Here is a 26,473-nt window from a genome sequence, read left to right as displayed (position 1 = left end):
CGTATGCCCTTAACAACTTGTTTGTTGTTATAAATTTTAATGCTGTTGATATTTTGTATGTTTAATATGTATGTATATATGTTTATTGTGTTTATTGTATTAATATATGTTGGTCACAAACTGTAAAGTTTATATGACAATAAAATATTTGATTTGATTTGATTTGTTATCGTATGACCGATTGTTCCTAGTCACGTGGTAGCAACGTCGTTGCAAAATCTCCATCGTTTTTTGTAACTACTCTTTTAGTTCACTCCTGCAAATTGAAAGGATCCAAAGAATCATCCAGCAAATTAAGTGACCGAACAGTTGATTTATCAGTTACCTCCAAGAAGCGTAAGGTTTGTTTATTTTAATTCTTAAAATATTTAATCAGTAAGCATGGTAAAAGAAAATGTTTAATACCAGTGTTGGGGTTAATTTATTGTAACTTGTATGCTTAAAAAATAGCTGGATTTGATATATTGCAGTTGTGTCCGTTTAGGGTTAAATTTATCAATTGTTATGCCCCACCTACGATAGAAGAGGGGCATTATGTTTCTGGCCTGTACGTCCGTTCGGCCGTCTGTCTGTCTATTCATTCGCCCGTGCGTCCGTCCCGCTTCAGGTTAAAGCTTTTGGTCAAGGTAGTTTTTGATGAAGTTGAAGTCCAATCAACTTGAAACTTAGTACACATGTTCCTTAGGATATGATCTTTCTAATATTAATGCCAAAATAAGAGTTTTTACCACAATTACACGGTCCACTGAACATAGAAAATGATAATGCGAGTGGGACATCCGTGTACTGGGGACACATTCTTGTTTTTAAATATTTTAATCGATAAAAATATACAACATATATGATATAAGTTAATATTTGAATTTCTAATTTAGTCTACTGAAGATTTTTGCAAATTTGTTTTACTTTTGTTGTTGAACTGCTGTCTCATAATAGTGTATCTCAATTATTGCTTTTAACATAATTATTAATTAGTCTGTTTGCTAATTTCCGTAATCGATCCTCCCTTAATAGTCACATGTATATATTTTTAATTTTTACAATGTTGGTAACATTTTACAACATCTTGCATGACGCAGCCTCTCTGACAGAAGAAAAGACTCAAGATTTATAATGCTTTTAAAATTGAAAACACAAAAAGGTTGCAATTCCTAAAAATAATAAATTAATCCCACAAAAAAGACATTCTAATTCGAACAGGTTCCAAATTTCATCCGGCAAAACACAGTACAGAAAAGAATCCTTTTTTCCAAGAACTATTACCGACTGGAACAAACTACCGGATAACTTTGTAAACTACACTTCAGTTGACTCTTTCAAATCTTCAATTTCAAAGCATCAATATTAACTCAACTATTACTTATACTTAATTATACAAAACATTTTTGATCTTTCATTTTTCATATTTAAAAAAAAAATGTGTATATATCAATCTATGTCTTGTTGCAAGTTTCCTCCTGTGACATTATCTTCAATTTGTTGAAGGCGCTCACTATATGGTAGAATAGAATAGAATAGAGCTCCCGGAAAGAGCAAATCTATCTGTGCGTAATGTGTGAGAGGTAAGAAATCGGCCCTTTACGTCGTCGAACAGTCATTTTTCTGTTAGCGTCAAAATGGTCAAAATTTTATCGTGATTCGTCAAAAAATTCATATCGATCGCGATTTGTCAGAGATCTCATATAATTAATCATTATACATGTATTTATTTTTGGAAAAATATTAACCGATTCGTCAAAAATCAGTCGATCTTTATCGTCATATAAAAGCCGTGTAGACTATTTGCATTTTATCGTCATGCACCAACAATTACCGTTAACATTATTCGACAAGATATTTTACCGTTATGTGTTTATTCCATACTCTCATGCCGACTCGTTTCAGTCTGGTAACAGTATATCAAAATATATGTTCCTGTTTCAGTTGAAAAAAAGGCAAACAAGATGCCAAAAATATGGTAGTCCAATAACTTCCTTTGTCGTCTTTGGAAATGGGACTAAACCAGGGTCAGCGTTCCAACTGTATGTAACTTTAAAACCTGTAATAATAAAACACCAAAAAGGTCACAACTTGATTCGTAAATGGGTATTTTTCAAAAGCGTTAATGCTAAATCAAACTAAGTACATAATATTCTCCAAAGTAGGTCCAGTTTGAACATTTTGTCAAAATTATGATTTTGTTCAATTTTCAGACCTTAAAGCTGTAGGAAAACTTTGGCCGCGACCTACAATCTAAAATGTTTTCAGTCAGTGTAACCAAATTTGAAAAGATTCCAATTTTGATATAGAATTCATCATTTAAAAAACTTTTTGAATCGTGGATGGCAGTCAAGGTTAATTATGCCAAAAACAATCATTAAAGTTATGAATTTTTTTTACCAAAATTGACATTAATTACAGATAATGTTTATTTAAGGGGTCATAGCTTCATAAATTGTAAAGGAAGGTGCTAAAAAATATATTATTGTCTTAATAATATTATCACAAGAATTTCTATGTGAAATTTGTATTTTTTGGCCCAATTTAAAAAAAAAAAACATAAATGATTTAGTGCCAATTTTACAGTAAGCCTTCGTGGACTTTTTTCTTTATGATTTGTCACCAATTCTGCGCATCATCGGTTGGTCCTTGTCACGTGGTACATATAGCAACGTTGAAAATTCGCCATCGTTTTTGTGACTACCTCTTTTAGTTCACTCCTGCAAATTGAATATTCCAAAGAATCATTCTGACAGGAAACACAAAGTGATTTTAAGGTTGATTTATGAGTTACTTCAAGCAGCGTAAGTTTTTAAGGTGGTACCTAACACTACAGGGAGGTAACTCTGTAAAATCAGCTAAACGTTTTAATTACGTTGTGTTGTAAAAGGAATATTAAGCTTCTCAATGATCGAAATTGGTGTTTGTCAAACTGCTATATAACCAGTGTAATTTTTCTGACAAAACGGTTGGTTCAAAATTTTTGATATTTTGATATTTTTGTTAAAGGGTCAAAGTAAATACTTTTACAAAATTTTATGAAAATTAAACGAGCCAAATTAATTTTAGTGAAAGTGTTGGGTACCACCTTAAGTTACTTTTAAAATATTTATTGATTAATTATTAAATGAAAGAAAAAAATACTACCAGATGCATCCAAGGACACTATCGTCCTTTGGTTTTCGTTGTCTGCGAGTTTAGTCCCTAGTGTGAACAGTGTATGACTTGCATTTTTTTTATACACTTTCCCAATTAATTTCTTGTTATTTAGCACATGAAATATTAAGAAAGGGGATGGATGAAATTACATGTTCAAACAATTTGGGTGCTGAGTCTTTATGTTAAGTAGTCCAGTTACAAAAGGTCAAAATTTAGTACGTTTGTAGCTGTCAAACTGCATTTTAGACCCCCTGGACACAGAATTGTCAAAATTTTGAGTTAGAGCTGGTAGAAGTTTCTATAATTTTGATATTATTTGTCCCAATCTATATAGTAGTACACTATAAACTGTAAAAATCTTTTTGAGATAGAGCGGGTGCGATTTTTTTAATTTGAATTTATTGTAGAAAAGAAATGCACTACGAAATATCTGTGTTCTCGGGCCTAAGCTAGGAGGTTATTTTAATACTGTAACTTGTTGTATGTTAAAAAAAAATTTAACTGAATTTGTAATATATTACAGTTGTGTCCGTTTTGAGGTAAAGTTATCCAAACTCCCTTTATAATATTTTATCCAATATGTTATTTAAGACATAATTCATGGGGCTTGAACTTACTATTATATACTGATTTTACCACGGGTTGGCACTTTATGCTAAATATTTTACCCCGAGCGACAAAAACTTGACCAGTCTGCGATTGACCGGCAGGGTAGTAATCTGTTTCAAAGTGTGTAATAACAGAATCGATCGCGCGAGTCGGTAGTTGACACTATTCCTTGCTAGAAGCCTTGTATCTTTTATATTTGCTGGTGTCATAAAAGGGGAACTGTGTTAGTAATCTGATGTTTAATTAGTTTTACATATTCAGGATCTTGAAGAAGTGTGTTATTAAACTTACAGCTCGGCCTCTGCCTTTTTAAGAAGCCTAGTTTCTTACTCCTTTTTTTTTTAACTCCGGGGTTCAACACAAAAATAACTGTAAAACAAAAGTAGTATGAAATGAGGTTAAACAGATTACGAGCTCCCTACACTATTATCTTAAGAAAGTTTTATAACAAAAGGATCCAGTAATTCCGAATTCAACAGTGAAAAGTTGTGGCAGAACATTTTCTGAACAGAACATTTGCATTAAATTGAAAAAAGTTATTTTTGATCAACGCATGGTGATTTATTGGAAATATGTATGATTTTGTCCTTCACTTAATTACAGTTATAAACTAGAAAAAGTCACTATTTAAATTCAAGAATATATTTTTCTAATTCAAATTTTCTTTAAAAAAACCCGGACGGTTTCACTATTACTCTCTAAAAAAACGAACAATATTAAACACTGAATATTTTGGTTAAATCAAGGATTTTTATAGTAAGACTAACTATACAAATCCTTGGTTAAATAAAAGGAAATTGTGCTTCTTTGTTGCTCAAAACATGTATATTTTCAAAATAAGATGAGTAGTCATCGTGTAACTATCACGAAATAGCAGATAATTAACCTTATCGCATGTTTTATCACTCGATAAAGCCCGACCTTCACTCGAAAAGAATGGACCGATTCACTAGAAAAACCATGATCCCAGCCAGACACTATACCTACCGTGTATTTGGTTAATGATTGACAGATGATTTTGATGATCAAACCCTACCCAAACCCTCATGCATGTTTGTCAGTCTTTATGTTCTTTTTCAGTAGACTAATGTTAGACTTTTTTAGCCGTGTCCTAATCGCTCTTGGGGAATCTGACTTACCGCATGAGTACATTGACCTGGGTCTTAATTACGGGGTCTCCCACACTCAACAACCATAGGCAGATCCAAGGGGGGGGGGGGGACGCCCGGGCCCCCGCTTTTGTGGGAACATTTTGGTTGATTATATATATGGAATCATGGATGCATGACTAGAGCGGGACCCCCTTAGGAAAAGTTCTGGATCCGCCACTGAACTGTCGGCAGTGTTTGAGTAGGCTGGCATATGGCAGCGAAATAGTACATAAATGAGTTGTATGTGTGTCTATTGTAAAATCTGTATTTAGACTAAAAGATATCTACTGATTTATTGTGTTGTATTGATGGGTTGCTGTTTCTATCTATATAATAGTCTAGTGGGGTTTACAGAATATTGGAATGAATAACAAAAGAAATATATATAAAATGGCGAAAATGAAGAATTGGGGAAAATATGATGAAAAAAATAATCGTGTCAAAATAAAATACTGAATCTCATTGCACACAGCATTTTATAAGTGATTGCAAGTCATGAACAATTCAGTACATGTATAGCTAAAAATTTTAGTCAATTTTTTTTGGGAAACGCTGTCTTGATAACAGAATTTTTGCTAGTAGAGAATTTAGGCTTGCAAAATTAGATGAAAAGAGATTAAAACATCTCATCTGTTGTCCATCCTGACTATCTCTTATATTTAAGGCCACACTTTAAAATTGGTAGGTAGGCATTTCCTTTTCTTTCTGCAAAACGAAATTGAAGTATCGGACGTTTTTTAGTCTACATACCTGTCTATTTTTTTTAAAAACACCACTTTTCACATCAGGATAATACAAGATTTTGAGAAGGTATTGTTAGGCCAAACAAAAATATTCTTTTTATTGTCTAACCACATTTTCTTTCATTGAATACGGAACAGAATGGGGAGAAGAAGTGGAAGATATAACCAGGCAAGGAAGGCCGAGAGAAAATCGATGGAGCTACTTGCTCCGGAAGTCAACTTATTTTGTGAAGGTAAGAGAACATATCACTACCAGGAGATAACTCTGTTTAAATCAGCTAAACGTTTAATTTAGGTTCTATCAATAAAGACGTATTAAGCTTCTCAGTGATTAAAATTAGTGTTTGTCAAACTTCTACATGTATGTGTATATATATCTGTCCAATGAAATATTTTCGATAAAGTGTATGGTTCAAGTTTTTTGCGTGCATAATGCTAATTAAGTTAAGATTTTCCTTCGTTAACACCTAAGTCAATTTAATAAAGGAAACTCCGCCTTTTTTAGCTTAGTGTATGCACTGTGGATGCACAAACAAAATTATTCTAAGTCATAAGTATTTCCTTGTAAAATCTTAGATGCCTGAAGTTACGCCAACACAACTTAAGTGGTATGAATAAAAGCTCTTATTCTTAGAAAACGCCTAAGTCTAAGTTACATATAGAGTTACCTTAAATTTAAAAAAGGGTTAAGAATCAGTCGAAAGTAATCGTTTTTAGCAGATCATTAATAATTTATTAGCTACCATTTAATTCATTAATTATCATTTCAATAAAATTTCAGCTTTTATTTAATAACTTTAACTAGTTTCTGTTATTAAAGACTTATAGAAACGAGGAAAGGAAAACAATAACTGTTTTTTTTTAACATGTATCTTTAAAAATGGAAAACAACGCGTTTAATAATTTTTTTAAATGCGTCCGAAGCACTTTTCTAGATTTACCTTCATCAGAAACGCTCAAAGCCAAATATTTTTTTTCCTACGATACAAGGCGAAATATTTTGCCCATTAAAACTCATTTTTCCTTCTTATTTAACATTTCAATAGCTCATCAACGGTCATTTACCCAATTTAAGCAGATTCTAGATTTATTTTCTTTCGATTTGAGACCCAAATAATACCAATGCAAATACGTCAGCCTTTTCTTGCCATTTAAAAAAATCAATGTCATGAAAAGGAGCTCCATAACATATCAATATTTTTAGTTAATATTGTTTTTTAACTAATATTAATTGTTCTGACTATGTCTATTACCAGAATTTGTTTCTTTATAACAAAGTTAAGTTTTTAAAGATTGATCTTTGTATAGAATCACTGTAGATATAAGTATTTGCCATGCACAATCACTATACTTAATATCATAACTGACGAAAGCCCTGACCCCTAAATAATGCAAATTTCGTGTTTCACACTCCAGGTCAAAATCCAGCGGAAACAAAAGAGGCCAAAGGTCAAGACGACGCCGACAAAAATGTGGATACTTGCCATTGGGAAACCTACCAAATGGCGTTATTTTGTCGTTCAGACCAAGATGATCAAGTTCTGTTCTGTACAGGTATTTTCCTCTGTTAATATATATCGGAACATAACCACCTAGGATATATGGGTTTACTACTTCATCAAATATCTACACAGTGTGTTGGGGTGCTTAGTTTAAAAACTTTATATACTGGTAAGACTGTGAATTTTACAAACAAGTGTTTAAAATTATGTGCTGTTTGCATCATTGATTTATAATTCTACCTAGTAGGTAAAAAATCAAGATCACCATCAAATTGGTAAGAAGATTATCGAAAGTCTCGATATATGTTAGGCACTGGCTACGGTAACATGAAAATGTAACAATAATAACAATATTAGTGTAACATTGTAGACTAATTTCCGGAATACAGGGTTGGGTAAGGATCCAAACTTTTTAAATTACGAATGTAACAATAATAATTGAGGCTACGGTAACATTGCGTTATTGTTGCATTAATGCACTTAATGTATGTAACGTGTTCGCAAACCGGTGAGAACCTTTCTAACCAACCAAACCAACCACCAGACCCGACAGACACCAACAACGAACCAAAAGAATTTAACAGGAAATATGAAGGCTCAGAATACATGAAATAATTACTAATACTGCTACTGTATACTGCATATCACACAAATATAGTTTCTAGGTCGGCGCCAAGTCTTTTATGTGTGTGTGTGTGTGTGCAAGTCGGATGGATTTTTATATGTAATGTAATCAAGTATCAGTTCAGTCTTTAGTTTGATGTTCTGAATGGAAACACAAAATAGTTTCAAGTGTATAATAACTTTTATTCACCAGTAATATTAAAAACAACTGGAACGTGGAATAACAGCAATAAATCTCTTAAAACAACAATCAACAATTAACAATAGTCCGTATAGATTAGACGGACATAAGATAATACTCTAAAATAGCTACACCAAAAATCAACATTCAGGAAACACAGATTATATCAGCAACTCTCCATATAAATACATGTAAAATACTACACAAACAAATAAATTTCAATTTCCGTAACCCTCTTTCTATATCATGAAAATATATTAACAGCAACACTGAGTATTTAAAACCGACGGATACTTTTGCCGACTTTACGCAACTGTCTCCTATTCAAAGTTGAAATTCATTATCAAACTTTATTCTCAAAACTTATAATATTTAGAAGACAAGAAAACTATTAAATGTCTGCCTCCGTTAAAAACTGGAAACTGGAACAATTAAATGAACTGCATAAATAATTATATTGCATATATATTGCAATATTCTGGAACTTAAACTGCTGCTTTAGAAAAACTGTACCTTGAAAATAATGAGACACGTAAATAAAGCTGCTAGCCGGCGGTAGGGACAAGCTGGAACTGACGTAAAATACTATGAATCTTACGCTAGTGTTGTTATTTCGCGTGAGAGATCGCGCATCCAAATATGGATTAAATCAAAGACCTAATAAGGAAACTTCCTTATAAGGTGCATATCTTTGCACTTAACGTCTGATGAAATGACGTCATTACAGCCCTATTACTGTGAAAAGATGCGCAACGTCGGTGCAAAAATAGTTCATAAGAACTTATTACAATAATAGGAATAAAACTCTCTTCTACATAAACCTTACATAAAATACTCTAACATTTATCCCTATTTTGAAAAACATACAAAAATATAACTAAAACATGTCCCGAACAGTCTACAAATTATACGATTTCTATTTTCACTAGATTTACAATAATACTCGTGACTTCCGGTAAAAGCGAAAGTGAAAGTAACGTAAAATTAATCAAAAGCTGACGGTAAGAAAACACACGTTTTCTATCATTCTGGAACATACAATATTAAAACGATTAAACCATGAATAGGTAATAATGAAATAAAATACACACATTTACTGCTTTAATAAAATAATACAAGATACGGTTGTAAGAAATATAGACAAAACTATGTAGACAATATCAATAAAAATTTAGGCACTGCTATCTGTCAAAAACGTCACAGTATGCTAGATTAATTAAACTTAAACCTTCTTTACTTGTGTTGCTTATTTTTTTCACCAATCTGTAAGCTGTAATATCTGTAAAATCAAGGATTCGTATAGCAAAAAATTACTATCACAAAATATCTGGACTCTGAAAATGAAAACTCCGATTCAACCACTTTCAACATGTCGGCAAATGTAAAACCACAATTGACTAGTAAATTTAGCTGGATATGGAAATTGGAGGTGAACATAAAATCAGTAATGGACGGATATTGAAAGTGACTTTAACTGCAAAAAAGGATAGTTACAGAATGGAATTTAGAGTATAACATACTGACGTGCATATTGCTGTATCACTCGTTTACGATGACTTCTTGGTTTCACCAAGATTCGTTTACCTAAGACATGCTCCTAAAAAACATATTGGATTTGTAGAAACTGTAATCTTGCAAATATTAAAAAAAAAAAAAAATTAAATGCAATTTTGTAAAATTCAAATCAGTAAAGTTTTCAAGTTTTATTTTACTAGTCCTAACATTGACGTGAATTAATGAAACCATAATGCAATGTAACCGTAGCCTCAATAATTATTGTTACACTCGTAATTCATCGGTTTCTTACCCAACCTTTCATTCTGGCAATTAGTCTCCGATGTAACAATACTATTTTTATTATTTTTACATTTCCATGTAACCGTAGCCAGTGCCTATATGTTAAGACTTATATATAAAACAGAAGATGTGAGATAACTCTCCACAAGAGACCAAAATGAGACAGCAATTAACAACTATAGGTCACCGTACGGCCTTCGACAATGAGCAAAGCCAATACCGCAAAGTCAGCTATGAAAGGCCCCGAAATGACAATGTAAAACAATAGACCACTTTCGAGTTCATCCGTCACCGGAAAAAAAATCGTCAATTATGCGCACCTTTATGACGTCATTTACAAGATAAAGGGGATCTCCTGTATCCCCACACACTATTACGTTCATCGAGCGTCTTGGTGATCGTCATAGTGCCGTATAAACTAAAAACAAGTTGCTTTCTTTAAAAAAAAGAAAAGCAATACATGAACCTAAGATTGCTGACTGCTGGGTCAACAAAAGATTGCTGCTGAATTTGTGTTCGCTTTTGAATTGAAAAATTTGACTGTTTTTAGAAGAAGTCAGTTGAAAGTGTATGTTAACATCTATTCTTTAAATAGTTTTACATTGTACAGCTAGACGGTTTTATTTAGTACTTTGGAATGTACATTAATTTTCCCAATGATAACCCTTTTGCAAATCCCAATTTCTCCAAACCGGATGACTTATGCAAATTAAACAAACCAATAGCAATATAAATTTATACACTCAGTTTACTTTATAATCTGGAACTCTGCATGCATTTATTTTATCTAACATATCTTTATATTTTGTTTCCTGTATGGACCTTCATGTTCTCAACTCGATATTGAAGCTGTCTGTACTCATGGTAGATTTGATTGTTTAGATAAATCTAAAGTCAATTTTCCATGTGCAATGAAACCTGTGGCATACAACTGATTGGTTCATCTTATAAAGAAACTTTTTTCGGTCTCAAATTTGCAGGATTTCCTGATTTTACTTAAATCAATTTAAATATTCTACAGGGAAACTGGGTTTTGCCGAAGAATAATTCAGAAAGTTTATGAATACCTGTACATATACCCTCAAAATAACCAATACCAGAATTAGAATGGTGTTCACCATGCAGACGCCAATACACAAAAAAGCATCAATGACACATGAAAAAAGTTAAAAGGCCAAAAAAAATTACAAAGTTAAGGAATCTATTCCTTGGGTAGACAATCCTTAGCTTTTCGAAAAGGGCAAAGTTTATTATAGGACAGTGATTCAAATAAGAAACAAAAGAGAAACAGCTGGAGGTCAGGATACCGTAAGTAATGATGACCGTGCATGAAAGTCAAATGTCAATCTCTTACAGCCATGTCCTAAAATAAGATAAGAAAAAACAACAATCCACATTCACGAGTGAAATTTAATAGTATTTGAAATGTGATCTATATTGTGAATGAATCAAGGCGTGTAGGATAGCTGGGCAACACAGTGAATACAATTTTCAAACCGTACCATATAGTACAAATATATAGATGTCATAAGGTTAAACTATTAAAACAAACAAACAAAAATAGAATTGAAATTTTATAATAAACATACGTTCCTGTTAGTATTTTTTTCCGAAAACTTTGAATATGTATATATGTAGTATCAATAAACATAAACGTCAAGTACTTACGGACGGACATTTTATTTATCAAACGAATCTTTTTTTTTAAATTCTACCAGTCCACTATATGAATAGATTACTATACACAATAAGCAAAGACTTAAAATCCATACTAAAACAGTACGAAAACAATTAACATTATGACAGTACTTAATTAAATTTTGTTAATATGATTATTGTAAATTATTATTACATGTTTTTTGTGAGCTGCAAGGTTTTTAAAATCTTTGTGAATTGAAAGCACACAATCATTTTTATTCACGACCGTTTGAAATTTAAATATTTAATTAATTTATCTTACTTTCCTTTGGATGTATATATCATATTACAATACAAAAAATTAAATAACAATTACTTATTAGGCTTACTAATAAGGGAGGAAATAATTAACGTAGAAATATAATTTTTTTGTTTATCAACTTTTTTTTTTGGTATGGTGCAAAAATTTATTCAGATTTTATTATTAAGCATGTTTTATTTTACAAATTTATAAATAGCACAGCAGAGTAATACATATTTCATAATTGCAACTCTGAAAATATTCTGACTTAATTTCTACAGAAACATAAATACAGTATATATTTTGTATTTCTTTGATTTCTATATAATTAATTAAATCAAGGACGTAGTGTTGTTCCGATGATCGGAATAAGTCGGAAATCAGTTGGTTGGGCCTGGCGATGTCGATAATCGAGTGGCATTGTCGTAAAGTTACCGGACTTTTAGGTGTCAGACCACCAATTACTCCCTCCAATTTAGAACGTATGTAAAAGTAGTCCTACTTTGACACAAAATAGTGCTTTTGATGTCATTGTTTACTTAAACTAATCAACAAATTTGCAGAAATGAAACTTTTGGTGAAAGGGAAATATATTTAGACCATTTTGAGCCAAAATTCACTTGTCTATGAGTTTGCATTAAAAATTCAGGATTAATGCGCTACATAGTACACTAATTTAAGATTTCCAGAAAACCGGGAGTTATTTTGGTAGTACCTGTCTTTTCAAAATCAGAAATTTGTTACAAGACTTTAAACATTGGTTGAAAATTGGCATGTAGGAAGGTGATACATGTACAATTCAGGATATACCTGGTTTCCTTGAAGTTAAACTTAAGGTAAAATATTTAGAAAGCTGTGAAAATTGCAAAATTTGGTTGAACAGATAGGGATTTTTAATTGGTGGTCTGACACCTTTAGCTTATCAACTTCCGGTCCGTTTACGGTTTGCGTTTTATATGCGCAGTCAAACAAATAATAACAAAAAATATCTGATTCAATCGATGACAATAACAATGTCAAACATCCTATAATTAAAGACATAACCAATGTCCTTCTTTAAAAACGTAACAAAAGCATTGACTATAAATATTTGCAGATTGATGGAATGTTATTTAAGATTAATAACTTTGTATGAAATACTTTCTTTCAATACCGGTACTTGTTACTTGAGAGCGTACAAATCATTCTGATTTTAGACAAAATAATTTCTTTGCTTCATTAGAACGTGTTGCAAATTGCCTTTTATTAATGTTTTATCCATTTGTAGCATCAAATACGTCACATTCCTTTCCAAATTGCTTGCCAAACATCGTTTATTTTTGTAAATTTTCCGAAATTTGTCCGCCATTTATAAATATAAGAATCACGAATCGGATACGGTTCAACTATGTAATAATTCCGCATTCTTGCAATTATAAGTTCAGACGCACGAATGGCACAATTGACAGAAAATAATGATCACAAAAGTGAAAAAAAGCATTCAACACGAATTAACAGACATTGGCTTAATCCCCTTTGTTTACTGTATATATTATAATGGAAATGCATTGTTTTATTTTTTTCTGTTAATTTTGAATTTCTTAAAATTAAAAACTTTATATATCTTTTCTTAATTAGAAGCATTCAAATGTTCATATTACAGCTATGTTATTGAAATTGTTTTGTGAGCTACACCATTGAAATTTAGAAATGTTAGTGTCACTGACTCACTGTTGGTAATTAATGTTGTAATAATGAGATAAAATATGTTCAATATGAATCTTGATTCTTATTAATTCATTGTTTTAACTGCTAAATAGATAATTATCAAAGTTACCAGGATTATAATTTAGTACGCCAGAATATGAAAAGGAAACAAAAGATCAAATATGAATATATAAACTCTGCAATGATATGGAATATACACATTAGACATGTACAATGAGACTAAATGCATGATTTCATTTAAAAAAAAGGGCAAGGTATTATGATGCGATTATAACCGATAGTCGGTTGGTTGCTGTCAACCGATTGTAATAGATAATCGGTTGGTAATTTCAACCGATTATCCAACACTACAAGGACGTATAACTAACATCTCATAAGGTAAAATCAGATGCACATATATATATATAAATATATAATGTTTTCGTTACTTCTAGACAACAATTGGATAATTCTGCTCTGACCGTAGACAAATATTATACATGTTTCTCTTTGAAAATAGAAATCATAAACACAGAATTTAAAAGAAGATTTCAAACCAAGGATATTCTTAAAATCGAAAAGGAAGAACCAGAGAAGAAAAACTTGATGGAGCCGGGTAAATATTTATAGTTGGTTTTTTTTTTACTGATTATCATTTTGCTACTCCATTGTCTTTTGTTTATTTTATAACTTGTTCCTTATTGCTCCCGCGACATCTCACAATCGGCAACTCAAGTTGATCCGTTATCAGTCTCTTTCTGGGGTCTGCCTTCTCTAGATTGCCTATGTCTTTTCTACCTTTCGAATCTTGTTTACTAAATATATTTGCCAATTTGTCCATCTGACCTTATACGACCTGGATTTTCTTAAATTTATTTGTCTAATATTCTCTTTTTCTTATATTTTGAAACCCGATTATTCTTTATTCCTTTTTTTCCAATTTTCTCTATTCCTTATTTTTTTTGTCCCAGGCTCATTCTTCTCAATTGACTTAAACCCAATCCCGACCCTACGCTATGAAGTCCTTTCATTGTCTTCTTCTCATTTCTTCCTAATCACCACGCAGTCAATTCTTTATTTTTCTAGCGAGATTCCACTGTTAAATAGTGCTAGTCTCCTTTCTGACTAGTTCTAAATTACCGGATCTCACTTTATGCATATGGACTCCCTATATATATAGCTACAAGAATATGCGAAAAGTACGGTCTTCAACACGGAGCCTAGGCTCACACCGAACAGCAAGCTATAAAGAGTCCCCAAATGACTAGTGTAAAACCATTATGATTTAAACGGGATAACCAACGGTCTAATATATATAAAACCGAGAAACAAGAAACACTAATGAACCACATCAATAAAACACAACTACTGAACATCAGATTCCTGACTAAGAACAGGTTTTTTATACGTCACAGCCTTCACCCTTATCTGAAACAATATAGTGTAACATCACAACATAGAAAGACACAGTATAACTTATCAATTGAAATGGCTTAACTCAATCAAAAGACATTTCAACACAAGTGAATATACTCTGAACGAATAAATTTGATTCAAACTCATTCTACGATATGTGTGTTTAAATTTCAGAGGGTAATGAGGAGCGAAACTTTAGAAAATTAGGGAGTTGTGGGATGAGGGTTCAGAATAGGCCCCCATTTTTATTTTATTTTATCGTATTTATTCTGCACGTTTTTTTTTTTTTTTATCTATTCGGTAAACTAGACCTTCTTAGTTACTTAGTATTGCATTGCAGTAGACCACATTATAATTATATGACTGTGCAAGAGTCTAAATGGGTTTACAGAATAGAGAATAATGTTTAAAATGTGCCAAATAACAAGTAAAAAGGCCGTTAAAAAAGAAAAAAAAAGAGAGAAAAGTAAAGAATATATTATAATGGGTTGCTACAATATAATTTATAGAGAATAACGGACAAAATGAATAAAGAAAAGAGAAAAATGCTCTATGAAATGAAAAATTAACGAATAAAGGCATTACATTTAAGGTACACCATTTTAATGTGTTAATATCAGTAACAAAGATATACCTAATGCTGTATCGAATAATTATATTGTATTACTTTTACAGAGAAAGAACTAAACAGAAAAGTGGGATTGTTTGTAAGAATGACTGGGTTCCTAAGAAAGGTAGGATATTTTTTTCTTCTGAAATGTATGGTATTGTATTCTTCCGTAAGGTGTGGTATTAATTCTCCCTAAAGTTTAGGTACATTATTCTTCCTAAATGTACTAGGGTACTTTATTCTTTCGAAAGGTACTATGGTATTTATTCTTCTGAAAGGTAGGGTATTTTGTTCTTCCGAAAGGTAGTGCATTTTATTTTTCCGAAAGGTAAGGTATTTTATTCTTTCGAAAGATAGGGTATTTTATTCTTCCGCAAGGAATAATATTGTATTCTTCCGAAATGTATGCTACTTTATTCTTCCCAAAGGAATGGTATTTTATTCTTCTCAAAGATATGGTATTTTTTTTCGATAGGTAGGGTATTTTTCTTCCGAAAGTTAGGGCCCAAATCTATGGCGAGTTCCAAATCTATGGCAGATCTTTCTCATAACGTCACAATTGAATAACGCCATATTAGTCCGGCCGATTGGTGCAGATATAGAGCAGAATTGCTCACTTGATGAGGAAAGCATGAAACTTTGCATAGTAGTTCTTGGTTATATACCCTTTGATTTCAGCTATGGACCCACTCTGAAAAATCCAATATGGCTGCCATTTTCAAGATGGCGGAAAAACGGTATAAATATCAAGATTGTCCTAAAGGTATTCTATATAATTTCGGAAATTAAAGTAATGATTCTTTAAAAATGGACTTCATGTTCTTGAATTTGTTTTTAATTAATTTTAAAATATAAAAAAAATAATTTGGTTATTTCTATAACACATACATTTGCAAATATGGCTACATATACAAAAACAAATAGTGAAATTCAAAATGTTAATCAATATGTTACATGTTATTGTAATTGTTCTTTAAACGCTTCCGGTTTTAATGGTTGGAACGAAATAGGTTGAAACGAGTCGATTGAACATTAATATAGGTCGGTTAAATGTGGTGGAATAGTAAGTAACTCGTCTGAACTTTGAGGTAGTGCCAAGGGCACCTTGTCTCGTGTCTTTTCAATGCCACGTCTTACGTCACTTATTGCGTTTTCATCTGCCGTACCCACTACATCGTCAAATTATTCTATGTAATTAATAAGTGTACCTTTCCTCAGGGGAATTAGACGAGTGCCATTACTTAAAACGGTTAAGGGGCAACTATTTCCTTTTCAAACTACGTGCGAAACAAATTCGCAACTATTCAGCGAGCATGGTCCTAACATGCACTCCTGGTCAGCACTTTTATTAGTTTTAATGGTAACAGTCATTTTTGAGTTTGGCGGAACTGTGATGGTTCGTTTTTTCCAAATCTCTGAGTTGAAATCTCGTTTCCACTGTTAACAAATGCCGCATTTATCACTTTATTGTTGATGGTAATTAAGGGAGTACTCAGGTTTATCACTGCGCTCAGTGTGTCCAAAATATCTAGCCTAAGTATAACATCGTCTGTTAATGGCTCTTTGCACACATCCAATTGTATTTGTGTGTTTACCCTATTAATGCCGAAAGTTGTTCTTTATAATCTTCCCAATAACAAGCTGTTAACCCAAACCACGTAGCGTTACGTTCTCCAAATCTCCATTTTTTGTCGGAATTAATTTCTCATCTACTAATGTTATCTTGTAGCATTGTCCACAATCATGCTCACATTCTGGTCATGTATAGTACATCGTACTGCTAAGCTCTTTTACATAGTTCGTCTGATGACAATATCGGACGAGGACGTGGGCATCTGTTCGATTTTGTGATGAGGTGATGTTTCATGGCCAATAGACTTTGGAATCGTGTGTTGGCTTACTGGCCCGACCCTTTGCTCCATCCATTGTTGGGGTTGCACTTTGATTTGCTCCGTATCCTGGTGAAGGTGACCGTTGTCTGAAATAATCGGGATTTCTGGAGTTTGTCCGTGGAGATGCTAACCGTTGTCTTTAGGGACTATATGATCTCTAGCTTAGTGGGGGTGTTGCTGATCGATAGGCATTAAGCTTGGGTGTATTTCTATCTGGCGATCTACCGCGATTGTATTGCTCATGAGATCTTCCACGTGTATATTGATCAGGTTATTTTCCATTGAACTGGTGATCTTTCATGATTATTTGATCAGAAGAACCGAGGTATATTGACCGGCCAATCCACGGTTATGCTGATTAGTTGAAAGCATAACATCAGCTAGTTTTGTGACAATTTGTGTGAGGTTATGCACCTTATTATCCAAAGGACTGCTCATATTTCCTTTATCGGTCGGTAATACTGCGCCATCAGCAAAGCAGACTTGTCGATGGTTATAATTGACACGTTTTGATCCATATATCGCCATCTGGTTTGCTATTAATGTTTTCAATTGTTTTAACGCCTTGTTGAATGTTTCTGGGTTCCTCTCTATAACATGCCTTGAAGAATCTTTGTCTTTACATCCTCGACGGAATGCTTCGGTTCCAATCTGGTTTGATCGTCTTTCTTGCTGAAGCGCTACTCCAAATGAATGCTTTTTTTCAAGGCCTTGGAATCATCATCTGTGTTTACCTTGCGAGTATACTCAAAGCCAACATCGGCCTGGCAATCTGGGGCCTACACACATTTTTCCTGTTTTCCCATTGTCATCTACCGGCAGCTCGTTCAAATTGGTAAATGAACGCTTCCCATGTCATGGATCCTCTTCAATTGAGTTTTTGCATTTTTCGGAGCTGTGGGCTTCGGCTCCGGTCCCTTGCATCAAAATTTTCTTGTCATCGAGTATATTCTCTCTCCAATGAGGAGTATACAGAAGAGGTGTTACCACACTCTTTTGGTTTCCTCTGCCCTTTCCTGGATCGGTCAGTGGAGTCAGCTTTGTGTTATGGGAAGCCTGTTAGAGCTCCAGGAGCTGACGAAGTTGTCATGATTGGAGTGATAAACGTGGGATTTGCAATTGACTCGACGGGGATGATACCATAAGTATAGGCACTGCATTCAGCATTAGAGAAACTTGAGAGAATCCACTTGCAGCCAATTGTTTCTGTAATGATGTGCTGCTCTGAACCAAATATTTATTGACTCATAGTAGATGGTAAGTATGCGTAAGAAGACGCATAAGCCTTTTTCTGGTATCCTTGATTAGTACTAGAGGTTTATAGTATGTTCTTAAATGGAGATTGTTATTGAATAACTTGAACTGTCTCATGCAGGGCCAAGGGCCCTGACATATGACTTTTGACTTAAGGAGAAGACATCTTCAACAAAACTTCCGCGGTTGATGGTTCATGCGAACTACAATTGGGTAAAGACCCAAGGCATGGATTTTGTTGTGAACTTTTGGTAAACTTGCGTTGGTCAAATTTTGGCTTAGATGATTTGCCATTGCAGGAATTTTCACTTCTTTATTTCGATTGACCACTAATTCATTTACAACAGATGCTAGTTGTTGGAAGGTACCCTGCTGTTCAAATGCACTTTTAAATTGAACTGTGTCTCCTTCCTAAGTTGTTGTCAGCTTGTCCATTCGTCTCACCACAACATTGATTATCTTATTGGTCTGACCATCAATTCCGCCAAGCAATTATTACTAGCCTCGTGGTCTATCCTGTCTTCAGACTGCTGAAGTTGCCGAGATATTGCTCCCATCTGTTCGTTATTAATATGCATTGCCTCTTTCTGTTCAGCTTGAACGTAATGAGACCAACACATATTTTATCAATTCGCGCTTCGCTCTGTTTTATATTGCGGTAAATCTCAGCTGTTCTTTGAGCATTAGATTTTCTATCTGCTAAAAATTCTTTGAACAATTGTTTAAATAGTAATTTCTGAGCTGTCCTCTGTTGAAGCGTCTTAAGCTGTGGGTTTCTTCATATCCTCAAGTGATTCAGTTTCTGTCATTTCAATGTTCTTGTCCTTGTCCTCAATTCCTCCCATTTCACTGATATGTGTTGAAATGATTCTCAATTCCCAGTTTAATATCTCAAGTTGCAAAATATTGCAACCCAAGAAATAAGATAGGCTCTGAATAATATCTTAAGGCAGATAAATCCCAAATCACAGCTTTTATATGTGACCCAAGACAACAAATGGTTCAGCTTTAATGAAAGCTACTACTGCAGCTTTTTATGAAAGCTACTACTTTGTGTATGATATGACAAGCAAGGCAAAATAAAAAAGGACAGAACTGGGACAGATACTAAATGATACTTTACATCAATAAAATGCTTATATTCAGGTCAATTCTCAATAATGAATATATGCTTATTTTTCAAGGCGGCCATTTTGAAAATAGCCGCCATTTTGAATTCAAAGATAGATCAAAACAAAATCTTGCTAAGTACACCAAGTCATTCAAATATGTTGATTTTTGTGCTTCTATCATCAAATCTACTGTGGTTTGTGCAATACTAGGAAATATTTTAGAACGTACGGCAGCCATCTTGAAATCAGCCGCCATATTGAATTTTGAGGGTGGGTCCATAGCTAAAATTGCTCAGTTCACAAAAATGTACCGTCATGCAAAAATTGGTGCTTTCCTCATCATTTGAGCAATTTTTTCACCGATCGGCCGGACTATATTACATCGTTGCCGCCGATTACGATGGCGGAATCCATAGTTTTGTTCACCTTTCCAGATAAAGGTATTTCACCCGACAATAGTTTTCGGATGGTTTAATTTACCGTTTAAAGGAAGATGTGACCTTTTATCCTAAAGAGGGACAAAAATGTGCTGTACCAGCCGAAGCCCGCGATGAATAAGAATACCGCTGTTTTCAGTACCCGATATTTTAGAAAAGGGTTTATAATAAATATTTTTCGGCTGACAAAGTTTATAAATTGAAAGATCAAATTACCAGATACCAATTTGATTTATATGGTCATCAAATACAAAAAAGTATTAACCATGAAATAAAACTATGTGAAAATTCAAACTTCTTATTTTATAAACACCTGCCTTGATGAATGGGCTAAACAGGTACCATGCACAGATTAAAAAATGTTTATGTTTACCGGTCGCATCTCATTTACAAAATGTTTTGGTTGAGCATTATGGAATGTTTATTTCACAAATGTTTATAGACATACTCCCGTTGTTGTATATTTCCACTTGTTTAAGACAAGTCATTGGTCGTTTATTTACTGCTTTGTTTTCCATTTGCATAAAATTTGCCATAGATTTAGAAACAACAAAAATCCGCCATAGATTAGGATTGTAAATAATCTGCCATAGATTTGGGATGGCATGACTGACGTCACATTTGCCAGGGATTAGGAATCTGCAATAGATTTGGAACCCACTATAGATTTTAGTCCTACAAATATATTTATGAATTAATAACGCAATATATTTTTATAGGTTTAAATTAAATGAACGGACATAGTCGGACAATCTACATTTAATTGATATACAGTCATGGCCGTACGTTGACCTATAACGGTTTACTTTTATAAATTGTTATTTGGATGGAGAGTTGTCTCATTGGCACTCACACAACATCTTCCTATATCTATAGACTAAGACTCAAACAACTGTAAGTGACGCGAATAACACATTCCCATAGAATTTCATTTGTGAAATTTCGACGTGGACAGACAGTGTGGAGATGTCAAGAGGTCCGTGTCTGCCTTTTACGGCAAACATTTTACTTCATATTTACAATTTTGACTGTAGTTCCCTGCTGTTTCTGTTGTAATCATCCGCTCCTTTTGAAAAATACTAAATCTTCAACTAACATTATAGCCCGGTGCCATGAATTGCCCTCCAGCACCACGTCACAATTTTTGTTAGCTATATAGATTTAAGGAGAGTCCAGATATGGAGGAAACAAGGGGGTCTTCATCACGGTCTGTATTTTTAATTTGTCTATACCACTTTCTCTTTCTATATTTATTTTGCCAATTGTTCTGCATTTTTAAACTTTAGAACCCAGATATATATATATATTCTCTGTTGTGAAATTATTCGACCGTTTTGCTGTATTCTGTATTTTGTATTCTCTATTCTGTGAACCCCTTTATTTAAATATTGAATATTTATTGTATATTTGTAAGATATTTCATTTCAGAAGTCTAAGGGCAAAGAAGAGAAGAAATTAAAACAGAATGTCAGAAAGGGTAAAAAAATATAACATTTTTGTAAAAGTTTATTTTGAATAAGAGAAGGGATTTGATAAGTGCGCATGCTTAACATACGATAATTCTCTCGATGAGTGTCTAAGGTGTTGCGGAATTTAACCCCCTTCGAATCACTATGTCACGATTAAAATGAAGGTCAGATATATTTTAAATGAGACGTCAGGTCAGTTTTTACAATGTTAAAGACACTCACGAACAAGTATCAATCAAGTTGGAAAGCATACCACAGCTCTATGACAATATATTACGATCTTGTTAAAGCGTGTTCACCTATAGTACCGGGGTGTTATAATTGGTATAATATGTATTCACATTCGACCTAGCCACAATCAGATGTACATTTTGTGTTTCACATGAAGTCAAAAATGAATGTCACATCAGGAAAAAACTCTTTTGATATTTTGGTACAGAAATGGTTTAAATTATGAAAAATAGCCATCGTTATGCTAAGCATTTATACAATTACATGCAGTTTTCGGAAGAAATATTTAATATTTTTATTAAATAAATGGTGTTTAAAAACTGTCTAATTTTCTTAATTGGTTCCCGTCAAGAATTGGTACCCAGACTCAGATTTCTAGTCAATGACAAAGACAACAAAATATGTTTAGAATTATTGAATATCAAACATTTTAATTGAAAAAAAAATGACAAGAACATGTTTAACTCACAGTTATGTCAAACAACAGAAGCATCTATTTTATCAGGTTTATCTATCAAATGATGCTGAACTTCGAGGAAAATGGAAACATGACATCGTGATATTGTCTACGGACAAGACATTTTATTGATATTTGATAAAAGCTTTCAAAGATGATTGATACAGATAAGAATGAAAGTTACCAATTAAATTTTAAGCTGTGTTTTTAAAATTTTGGAAAATAAAAAAATGTACCCATAACTTTTTTCATATCTCAAAAATTTATTGATTAAGCCAAAATGAAGACACATTCTTTTAACTGAAATCCATATATCTGACTGTTTAAAACAAGCAAACTATTATTAAACTCAATTTTGACATAGTTGAATGTGTTCTCTTGAAAAATTAACATACATATTATCTATCAAATTAGGCTGATCTCAAGGAAATTAGATACAAATATATTGTGGTAATGTCTTCGGACAAGACAATTTCAGTTGAAAAAACAATCTGTTAGAATTAATTGTGACTATATTTATGTTGAAAATACTGAGTTTTTATTTGAATAGATATCTTTCATCACCTATAAATAAGATTTAAGTTCAAAAGCAGACAAATAATTGAATTTAATACTTGTTATGTACAAGTGTCTTGTCCGTAGACACTTCCTCGTCTGCTGGTAATACTGAAATGCAAAAGATAAAGTCAGAGAGAGACATTCCTTTTTTTGTTTTTTTTTCTTCATTTGATTGAGTTAATCTTTTAAGGTATGCAGCAACTGGAATAAAAATATTGAAGTAAAATAAGGTATGCTTTTTATGACTGATAATTTGCCACATTTAAAATCCACTCCTGTAAAGTAATTTTACAAAAATATAGATCACTTAAACTACCAGTTATTAATTAAAAATAAGACATTTCTAAGTTTAAACAACACATAGGACTAATTTAGACCCATAAAGCCAACCAATATTGATATAAAGCCATGTCTACGGACAAGACATTCTGACATATTTTTCAAATTCTTCCTCTATTAATAGATGGTAGAAAAAATTGTTAGTAGTGTTTTCATATCTACAAAAGAACAGGAACTTAGCAATGCAACATTAATGTTATAACACTTCCAGTTTACTAGGGCGGACAAGACATTTTTTCTCTTTATTTGTATATCCAACTTTGATGGCATATATCTCCAGCTAGGGTCCTGCAATATTGACATATGAGATAGTTTTTATAAGTTATATACTAGAAGAGAAAACAAGACACATAATAGCATAAATTTGATTTACTTTTCTGTTTTATCATTACACTGAGCAAGCTGAAAACAAAAGAACAAAATTTCATAACAAACGCATAGTATTCCACTTTATATCATAACTTTGTAACCACTGAAGATTTTTTGTTGCAACAACCAGTAAAAGAAAGATGATTAAATTGTCTATAACACTGAACCAATAATGTATTTCAAATTAAGTTCACTTATTAACTATCAATTGATAAAAACAGCGTAATTTCAATGAAACAACATAACGTGAAATTTTGCCCATTTTCAGTGTGTATTTTAGTGTTTTATTTCAAAACTGTAACACCTATACATGATATTTGATATTCATTGTGAAGCCCTACATTCTCTTTTTCAGTTTAAATATGTATTACTTATGTTAAGTTTATCTTCTTGTCTTTACAAGCCTATAATATAGACCCAATATGAAATGTACATCCGATTGTGGCTAGGCCGATTGGTAAACTGCAGACACAATCTATCATCATATACATTGCAGTTCATATTCAAATTGCAGAAACATGTTATCGTCCAGAATGTGCATTTTAACCACCACTCAGCGTTAAACGGGAAAATATATCGACTTAATATATATGCCATACAAAAACATTATATAATGAGGTCATCTGAACTAGTTCATGTCAAAGCAGTCCAGGCCATTACCAACCGTCAAGATTTTAAATATTCCGATCTTTTCTACCACTGTTTTATCAATAATTTTTGGAGATAAAATATGATGAAAAATATAATGAAAATCAACTTTGTCCTAACAGCAGCCTCAGTTACGAGTTATGCATTTTTTTCTTGAATCTCTTGAATTTCAAGACATACAATGTATATGTTTATTTTCAATTTTGCAGGAAAAAGTAAAGACTCAGGTTCCAGGTCTTTCGTAGGCGTATTTCTTTGTTGCTGATTTAAATGATTATGTCTTTCTTAGATTGCTTGTATAAACAATATAATGCATAATAAAAAAAAAAAAAAAAAATAAAAAAAAGGAAACTAAAAAAAAATATATAAAAGATTGGTATGACCATAAAAAAAAAAAAAAAAAAATCTGAAATACAAAAAAAATTGATATTGTATGTGTTTTATATTGTATGTGTGTTATATTGTTACCATAAGGGTCTAGATTGGGGGTTCCTTGTTTTTATTTTCTATTTACTCTTTGATAATATTAGGGAGGCATATGTCTTTATTTTTCAATAGTTAACGTTTATTCTGTAAAATTCTATCTGTAAATGATTAATTTCTATTTCCCCATTTCTTCTTTGTAATATTATATGCAAGCAGATGTATCATCCTGGTCCCATTGACACATTCTCCATTTATTTCATTTATCTCTTAGACACCTACTTCATATTTTCCGGTACTTATTTCCACAAGTAGAGGTAAACTTATCACGATTAAACCAGCCTCTTGTTTCTTTTAATTGTGATTGTGTATTCAACAAATGCGTTTGTGTGTGTGTATGTTATATATATAAAAAAAAAACTAAAAAAAAAAACTATAAAATATGAAAAAAAGTAAAAATTATAAAATAAAAAAAAAGGATTAAAATGTGTGTTATAAAAAAACCAAACAAAAATGTCAAAAATATAAAATATAAAAAATTATAAAATGTAAGTTTATAAAAAAAAAAAAAAATTAGAAAAATAGAAAATATAAAAAAATTAGAAAACGTTTGTATTATTAAAAAAACAAACAAAAATTTAAAAAATGATAAAATATAAAAAAATTATAAAATGTAAGTTTATAAAAAAAAAAAAAAAAAAAAAATAGAAAAAATAGTAAATATAAAAAAAATTAGAAAATGTTTGTGTGTTATTAAAAAAAACAAACAAAAAATTACAAAATGATAAAATATAAAAAAAAATATAAAATTGGTGTGTGTGTCATTATATAAAAAAAAATATAAAAAAAGAATTTTATATGTGTATATTTTGTTATTTGTTTCGAGTATCATTATTCATGCGTTTGTGTGTGTATGTTATATTTTTTTTTTTATAAAATATGAAAAAAAAGTAAAATTTATAAAATAAAAAAAAAAATAAATAAAATGTGTGCTATAAAAAAAACAAACAAAAATGTCAAAAAATCTAAAATATAAAAAAAATTATAAAATGTAAGTTTATAAAAAAAATAAAAAAATTAGAAAAATAGAAAATATAAAAAAAAAATTATAAAATGTTTGTGTGTTATTAAAAAAACAAATAAAAAATTAAAAAATGATAAAATATAAAAAAAATTATAAAATGTAAGTTTATAAAATATATATATATATAGAAATATATATATAAGAAAAGAATTTTATATGTGTATATTTTGTAATTTGTTTCGAGTATGATTATTCATGCAATTGTATGGGTGTTAAAGAATGAGAAAAAAATAAACAATATGTGTCAAGTATGATTATTTCGCAAAAATGTTATAAATACAAATAGAAAATATGATAAGCTTGTGTGTGTGTTTCCTGTAATTATTTCTAGTATGAATATTCATTGGTGTTAAAAAAAAACATTAAAAAAATAAATGTGTGTGTGTTAAAAAAAAAAAAAAAATGTGTGTTATAGAAATAAATAAATAGAAAAATGAAAAAAAATATAAAATATAAAAAAAATCATAAAATGTGTGTATTATAAAAAAAAGAAAAAATTAAATATAATATAAAATATATAAAAAAAAATTAAATGTGTTGGTGTGTTTATATCTTGTAATTTCTATTTTCCCCATTTCTTCGTTTTTCTTTTCGCCCCAAAATTCTCTTTATTTTTTTGTTCATCTTTATTTTTATAGTTTTTGGATAACTATTCTCTATTCTGAAACCCAATTATTCAGACCCTTGAGTCCAACCAACATTTTTACCCTATTTTTATACCTCCGATAAACCTGAACAAAATATTTGTAGATTTGGTCAGCATTTGACCATGATGAACTCTAACGTGTGACCTCTTAGAGGATC

The 26,473-nt window shown here is 31.7% G+C and overlaps 1 protein-coding gene across 5 annotated transcripts; it reads left to right on the top strand.

Annotated features, from left to right (window-relative positions):
• Positions 1 to 182: 182 nt before the first annotated feature.
• On the top strand, positions 183 to 24,516 carry LOC139500068 (uncharacterized). 5 transcript variants are annotated; one of them, XM_071288800.1, is made up of 7 exons: positions 183 to 336; positions 5,780 to 5,874; positions 7,058 to 7,195; positions 13,891 to 13,986; positions 15,462 to 15,520; positions 21,520 to 21,568; positions 24,372 to 24,516. In XM_071288800.1, the coding sequence occupies exons 2-7, from the start codon at positions 5,781 to 5,783 to the stop codon at positions 24,425 to 24,427; spliced, it is 492 nt and encodes a 163-aa protein (XP_071144901.1). In that variant the 5' UTR covers positions 183 to 336; position 5,780; the 3' UTR covers positions 24,428 to 24,516. The 5 variants fall into 5 exon arrangements, with proteins under 5 accessions (XP_071144901.1, XP_071144900.1, XP_071144905.1 ...); XM_071288799.1 differs by having other exon boundaries at positions 184 to 341; XM_071288802.1 differs by lacking the exon at positions 183 to 336 and adding an exon at positions 2,652 to 2,783.
• Positions 24,517 to 26,473: the final 1,957 nt, after the last annotated feature.

Source organism: Mytilus edulis, chromosome 13 (genome assembly GCF_963676685.1).
Source record: "Mytilus edulis chromosome 13, xbMytEdul2.2, whole genome shotgun sequence".
Classification (NCBI taxonomy): Eukaryota; Metazoa; Mollusca; class Bivalvia; order Mytilida; family Mytilidae; genus Mytilus; species Mytilus edulis.
The sequence above is the reverse complement of the archived record's forward strand: the minus strand, read 5'-3'. Positions and strand labels throughout refer to the sequence as shown.